Below are 6,426 nucleotides of genomic sequence, written 5' to 3'. Positions count from 1 at the left end.
GAGCACATGTGTCAAACTCAAGGCCCGCGGGCCACATGTGGCCCGCCACGTCATTTTATGTGGCCCCCGCAGCGTTTTATAGGCCCATGATTGATTTAAAATAGGTTTTGAACACGAATTGACTACAAACTACATCTCCCATAATGCATTCCGATTGTTACCAGCGAACATTGCGGCTTCTCGCCACTAGAGAGCAGCAGAGTCACCTCAAGCTGCTTATTGATTTTCCCAGCGAATAAAACTGAGACGTCGACAAGCTAACATCAAAACGTCCAAGAAAAGAAACATCGATTTACAAGTAAGACTGTGAATGAAGGTGTGTGCGAGTTGGTGTCAGGNGTGCGGGTGGTTGGGGGGGCGGGTGTTCGGGGGGGGGCTCTTGGGGTGTGGGGCGGCCGGGGGGGGGGGGGGGGGTGGGGGGGTGATCTTGTAATCATTGCGTGATTGCTAACCCATGCTCAATACGTGTAAAACGTATTGAGCATGGGTTGTGGGCCACAGCTGACCCGCTAAAGGAAACAGAATCCGTCGCCTTCCAAAGGATCCATCATGGCTGCCTGGAACAAAAAATAACCCGAAAGGTTCTGCAGAATTTAACGTTTGGATCTAAAATATAGGAGTTTAACTGGGTTTTCAAAATAAAGGCGTCATGTTTAGAAGTGCGTTTTGCTGCAGGACGTGTTCTGATCCGAACTGCTCCTCTCCGTCAGACACCGACTCCCTGAGCCAGGGCAGCTCTGTGGGCAGTTTGGGTCCGGAGGACGACGAGGACCGGAACTCTCTGAAGAACCACTTTGAGAGTTTGGCCTCCAGCCTGGCTGAAGGTAAGAACCTCCTGACCCGACCCGATTCCTGCTGCTGCTTCCCGCTCTGAGTGCCGTGCGGTTCTGCAGAACGCTTCGATACGGACCTGACGGCGCTGCGGCCGGCCCAGGAGAAGCCCTTCCTGAACCCGCGCCTCAGCATCTCCACCCGCTTCCTGTCCCGCTTCCAGGACCGACTGCGGTCCATTCCCCGCGGCCCGGCGCCGCCCGAGTGCCCCACTGATACCGACGTGGTTCTGATGTGCTCCAGGGTCCGACCCGGCCGGATCACAGGCAGGATCTCTGAGGAGAGCAACTCGAACCTGAAGACCGGATCAGAACTCCAGATGAGATCTGAGCCCAGCGGCGCCATCGGGTTTCCGGGTTCGACTCGAGGAGAAAACGGTGATAGAGGTGAGTTCTGATCCGGTCCGGTCTCCGTTTATTACATGGATCCCTATTTAACTGTCAGTAGAACTGAACATATTTACTTTGAACGCAGATGGTTGTTTTAATGAATCCTCCATTTCCACCTTTAGTTCATTCATGTGGTTTAAAGTGATTCAGTCTGAATCCTGGTTATTTTAGCTCCACTTTGTTTTACTGGTTTTGATGCCGTTTCTTTAAACCTCCCCCTCTGACCCCTTCGGCCATTTTGCTGGCTTGAAGGGGTTAGAGTTCAAGCCAATTGGCTAACGACGCAGAAACTTTTTATTCCATAATAAATAAAACCTGTCAACAGCAGATTTATCCATCCAGCCTCCACAGCTTGCTACTGATTTAGCTAATGCTAACGCTACGTCACCGACTGCGTTTGGATCATGTTTCCCCAAGACAAAACGATGCTGGACTGTTTACGTAATAATTTAAAACAAATGATTCGGTTCTGTCCTCAAGAAGCTAACAGCTAGCATACATTGCTAACGCTAGCAAAGGTATGATGCTACTGCTAGCAAAACAGCAGCCAGGACGTCACAGACACAATAAATGAATGTCTAAAATATAGCTTGTCATTTTAACATCAGCAGCTTTTCGCTTTGCTTTGACTGAACCACTTTTAGCTTCCTTGAACTTGGATTACAAAATTACTGTAAGACATAAAAATGGCGGATTAAAGGAACATGTTAGTAGCAAATGTGATGGTTGAAAAAACGTAGAACAGACTGAAAGATGTGACCCGAACAAAATAAAACCGTATCTAAGCAGCTTCTGGAGAGACGAGATTCAACCTTCCTGCCCCCCAAGGACTCAAATATACAGCAGAATGGATTTCAGGGTAACATAATAAAGAATCTTTAAATGTTACTCAGATGGCATTAGGACCTTTAACTCTCTGCTTGTGGTTCATAGTTTCTACAGAGAAAACAAGTGAGGAAAAGTTTTAGGATTTTCTGTTTAAACCTGATGTTGGTCATAAACCAGGCAGCAGGTCGGCTTGTTCAGACGGTTTGTTGAGCTGAAGGCCAACCTCAGCTCGTCTGACCCAAACGGTCCGGTTCTGAACTCTGAGGGACCAGAGCCTCTTCAGGAACTCTTTTGTTTGGACGCAGGCAGCCGGACCGGCTGGACCGGTTCTGCTTCAGATCAGATGGAGGTTGACGTGCCTCCGCTCAGACCGGTTCTGAACACTCGGATCGTCCCCCCGTGGTGCTGATACCGATCAGAACTGGAAGGCGCCGGTCGGGTTTAACAGATCAGTTTGTGGTCCGTCCAGCAGGGGGCCGGGAGCGCCTCCCTGAGGAACTCCAGATACATTCACATGTGCCGTTCGCCAACAGGGAGTGTTTGTGTGACCGCAGTGGGAGGTAGAGCGGTCCTGAGTAGCAGAGCTTCCTGTGGGATTTCCCATGAGCCCCGGCGGCGGGCGGCCCGCAGACGACACACGGTGCTGGTGCTGCGGTGCAAGAAGACGCTGGGAGGTGTGTGAGCGGCTCGCGGCGTGTCTCTCACGGTGCAGCCGAGGCTTCTGGGTGAAGGTTTCCCTCCTGATCAGCAGATGATTTCCAATCAGTCGCATCAGAACCAAATCGGTCTGATAATCATCTGACAGAGCACAACTTGGCCGTTTCCTCTCTGACTCACCTGAGTCAGGTTCACTGCCTCACCTGTTTCTGTTTCCACCAATCAGACGTCACGTCCAGGACGGCCAACAGCGGCGCTGCGTCTTCAGTAACGGAGGAGTCCCGCCTCGCGTACCTGGACATCTCCAAACCCGGCTGCTGCCCCCTGGAGGAGAACAAGGAGAACCAGCAGGCTCCGCCTGCGCCCCCGCAGGCTCCGCCTGCGCCCCCGCAGGCTCCGCCCCGCTCCCAGCAGGAGCAGAGCAGCAGGTAGGAAGCTCCAGTCACCCAACATGGCAGCAGCCTCCAGATCCTCAGGTCAAGTCAGATTTCACTTAGAGACATTAATTTCTGAAAAAGTAAATTTCTGCCATTTTCTAGAATAAAACTAGAAAACTGCTTCTAAATTTTTTTTTTTTTTGTGCAAATTTTAGAAATTTGGAGCTCAAACATTTGAGATTATTTTTCATATTTAGTTTTAATTTGGGGTTTTTAACTCCTATTTTTTTCCATCTACGGCGGACCTGATTTGCCGTCATGTTAAACTCTGAGTCCATACAGGTCCTTGAAATCCTTGAAAATGCTTTAGTTTCAGTTCAGTTTTTTCAAGGACTGAAAAGTGCTTCATATTCAAACTGCACAGTTTTGTAGTAAAGTTCAATGTAACGTTTGATTAAAGGCCTACATTTGGAGAACATTTACAGTTGAAACCAGATGTTTTCGTACACCTAAGTTTTTTTCTTGCTGTTGAAGTTGAAGCAGACAAAACTTCTCGTTTTAAGTTTTTTATATTTACCAAAATTATTTCAATTTGCTAAATCCTAAAAAATTGCCAAACATATTTTTTATTATTCCTATTCAGATTATGATCTGCAGATATATTTTAGTTCATCCTGTCCCTGCTGCAGAGTGTAGAAAACTCACAAGACATTATTAATAATTGATGAATATTAAACAGGGAATTAAAACTGTTTTTTTTTGTGTGTGTGTTTTTAATCTTCAAGGAATTTGAAAAGTGCTTGAAATTTCCTGTGAAAAGTGTCTGAACCCTGAATTTTAACTTTAAAAACATCGTTTTTAAAGTTAAACATATTTATCAGTTTTGTCCTTTTTAGCCCGCAGGTTCTGGCCACGCCCCCTGCAGTGACATCACGGTGTGCAGGAAGTGGGTGTAGCGCCGGCATCCTCGACGAGACGCCAACCAATCCCAACAGGACACTAATCCAGAGCCCTGCCCCCCCAGCGCCACCTGGGGGATTGAAGGGGGCGGAGCCAGGAAGTCCGACTGATCCAGGTGAGCTTCCGTAGTTCAGTGATGTCAGTGCAGCCATTTTGTTTGGCCAGCGTCTTTTAAAGCTTTTATTGATTTAAACTTTTGAGTTCTGATCAACTTAAGGAGAGTTTGAGTAAAAGCCAGTTTTCTTTGTTTTTTGTCATTTCTAAAGTTTAAGAAAAAATTGAGGAAATAAAATGATTAAAGTTTTAACTTTGAAGCCGACCTTGGTTCGGTCCGATCCGGCTCGCCTGAATTCAACCCCAGATTTTAGAAAATCTGAAATATTTTTAAACTGAAAAATGTTTTGAAAAAACCTGGATGAAGGCTGAGGTTACTTTATTTTATTTTTTTTAGATATTGTTGCTGCACCTGATTCGTCGGTCTTTGCCCCGCCCACTTCCTCCTCCTCTCCCATGTCAGAGAGGCTCCGCCCCCAGGCAGACAGTGGCACCTGTCTGACAGGTGAGTCCTCAGATCGTCTCCATGGAGACGCTCTTCGCTCTGAAACGATAAAATCAGGTTTTTATTTTTGTTTTTCTGCTTCAGATGAAGAGGGGGCGGAGCCGGTCAGCCTGCAGCGGTGTCAGCAGGCCGCCATCGCTCTGCGCCAGGCAACACAGCGAGCCGTCCTCCTGTACCACCAGGTTGGCGTCGTTCTGACGGCGGCCATGTTTAGACCATTTGGATCACTCGTCTGATTTCTCTGATTCTCCGTTGACGTTTTTTCCCAGCAGGTTTGCGGCTCGGAGCGATCAGAAAGCTGCTCTGTCCTGCAGGAAGCTGCCGCCACCGCTCACAGGGAGCTGCAGGCTGTGCTGCCGGCGCCGTGCTGCGGCGCCCCCTCTGGTCAGACGCAGGACGAGCAGACGATGTCGCTCCTGGAGAAATACTCTGAGCTTCTGGTTCAGATGACTCAAAACAAACTGAATAAAATCTGAACGGTACGAAGCTGACAAACCCCTGGACTGAAAGCACCTTATTGTTTTACCAGCAGTATTTTACTTTTACTTTTTAAATCACTGTTTTTGAAACTGAAACTGTCTTTTAAATTCGGAATAAACTGTGTTTTAATGAACATATTTCACTGAATTTTATCCTGTTAGAGCACATGTGTCAAACTCAAGGCCCGCGGGCCACATGTAACCCGCCATGTCATTTTATGTGGCCCTCCCACCGTTTTATAGGGCCAAGATTAACTTAAAATAGGTTTTGAGCACGAATTGACTACAAACTACATCTCCCATAATGCATTCCGATTGTTACCAGCCAACATTGCGGCTTCTCGCCACTAGAGAGCAGCAGAGTCACCTCAAGCTGCTTATTGTTTTCCCCAGCGAATAAAACATCAACAAGCTAACATCAAAACGGCCAAGAAAAGAAAAATCGATTTACAAGTAAGACTGAATGAAGATGTGTGTGAGTTGGTGTCAGGGCGGCAGGTGGCGCTAGACTTTTTTTTGTGTTATCCGTTATCTTGACCGACAACATAAAAAAAAATTGGCCCTATACTATTTTTATCCGTGAAATTACAATCATATTAACATCGGCTATTTAGCTGCATTTTATGCGGTTTAGTTAATATTCACCGTGAATCCAGATCCCATCACAAATTAAACAGATAAATGCATCTACATTTTTCTCCGTAGTGACAAAAACCACTGACTGAGGCCCCAATAACTTTTAATAAATTAAATTAAGCGAATTTACTTAAATTAGCATCACTTCAACCCGCTGGGGTCTGAACAACTTCCTCCTGGTTCCCATCTGCAGAAAAATCTGCGCTAATTCATCAGTCAGTTGGATCTGTCTGATCCAAACAGATCAACTGATCGATTGAACTCTTTGAGTGTTTTACCCTGCGCGCGGTCCGGTGTGCGCTTTTACCAGGATTTATTTATTTTTTTTCGCTTCTCCAAAACGGACAGATGTTACGTCTGCAGCTCCTCCAGAGCGCCGCTCTCCTGGGTAACGTGAACCCAGAAGGCTCCATTTGTTAAAGCCGCTGGATGAGTTACTTCCAGCGGTTTCTAAGTCTTCGCAGCGGCGGAGCCGCGTCCGCAGTGGTTGAGCAGCGGACTGCGCATGTTACAGTCTAATTAACTTTTGCATCGTCATTTATTTCCTCCAGATAAACTACCGGCTCTTCAAATGGATTAACACAACGTTGCATTCTCTTTAGTTTTCTCTGGTCTGTAATGGAGACTTGAATTTAACGCGCCATTTCAAACAAAGGTTTTGAATGCGCTTCCTAACCAGAAGCTCCAGAGTTGTTTAACAAACAATATGA

General features: G+C 46.8%; 1 protein-coding gene across 4 annotated transcripts; it reads left to right on the top strand.

Moving 5' to 3' along the window:
- Positions 1-453: 453 nt before the first annotated feature.
- LOC106952497 (WD repeat-containing protein 62-like) lies at positions 454-5,100 on the top strand. Of its 4 annotated transcripts, none has more exons than XM_015040643.1 (8): positions 454-824; positions 894-1,217; positions 2,603-2,722; positions 2,932-3,133; positions 3,979-4,157; positions 4,494-4,601; positions 4,686-4,783; positions 4,871-5,100. In XM_015040643.1, the coding sequence occupies exons 1-8, from the start codon at positions 650-652 to the stop codon at positions 5,075-5,077; spliced, it is 1,413 nt and encodes a 470-aa protein (XP_014896129.1). In that variant the 5' UTR covers positions 454-649; the 3' UTR covers positions 5,078-5,100. The 4 variants fall into 4 exon arrangements, with proteins under 4 accessions (XP_014896129.1, XP_014896127.1, XP_014896128.1 ...); XM_015040641.1 differs by having other exon boundaries at positions 2,582-2,722; XM_015040642.1 differs by having other exon boundaries at positions 455-824; positions 2,582-2,722; positions 4,874-5,100.
- The last annotated feature ends 1,326 nt before the right edge of the window (positions 5,101-6,426 follow it).

Source organism: Poecilia latipinna, unplaced genomic scaffold (genome assembly GCF_001443285.1).
Source record: "Poecilia latipinna isolate Pla-1442-1.1 unplaced genomic scaffold, P_latipinna-1.0 Scaffold521, whole genome shotgun sequence".
Lineage (NCBI taxonomy): Eukaryota > Metazoa > Chordata > Actinopteri > Cyprinodontiformes > Poeciliidae > Poecilia > Poecilia latipinna.
Note: the sequence above shows the minus strand (reverse complement) of the source record. Positions and strands in the feature narration are given on the sequence as shown.

Coding starts and splice junctions, on each gene's coding strand:
- LOC106952497 (XM_015040641.1), top strand. CDS start 650: ATGTTTAGAAGTGCGTTTTGCTGCAGGACGTGTTCTGATCCGAACTGC. Junction 2,723..2,931: donor GTGCAAGAAGACGCTGGGAG/GTGTGTGAGCGG, acceptor TCCACCAATCAG/ACGTCACGTCCAGGACGGCC. Junction 4,784..4,870: donor CCGTCCTCCTGTACCACCAG/GTTGGCGTCGTT, acceptor GTTTTTTCCCAG/CAGGTTTGCGGCTCGGAGCG.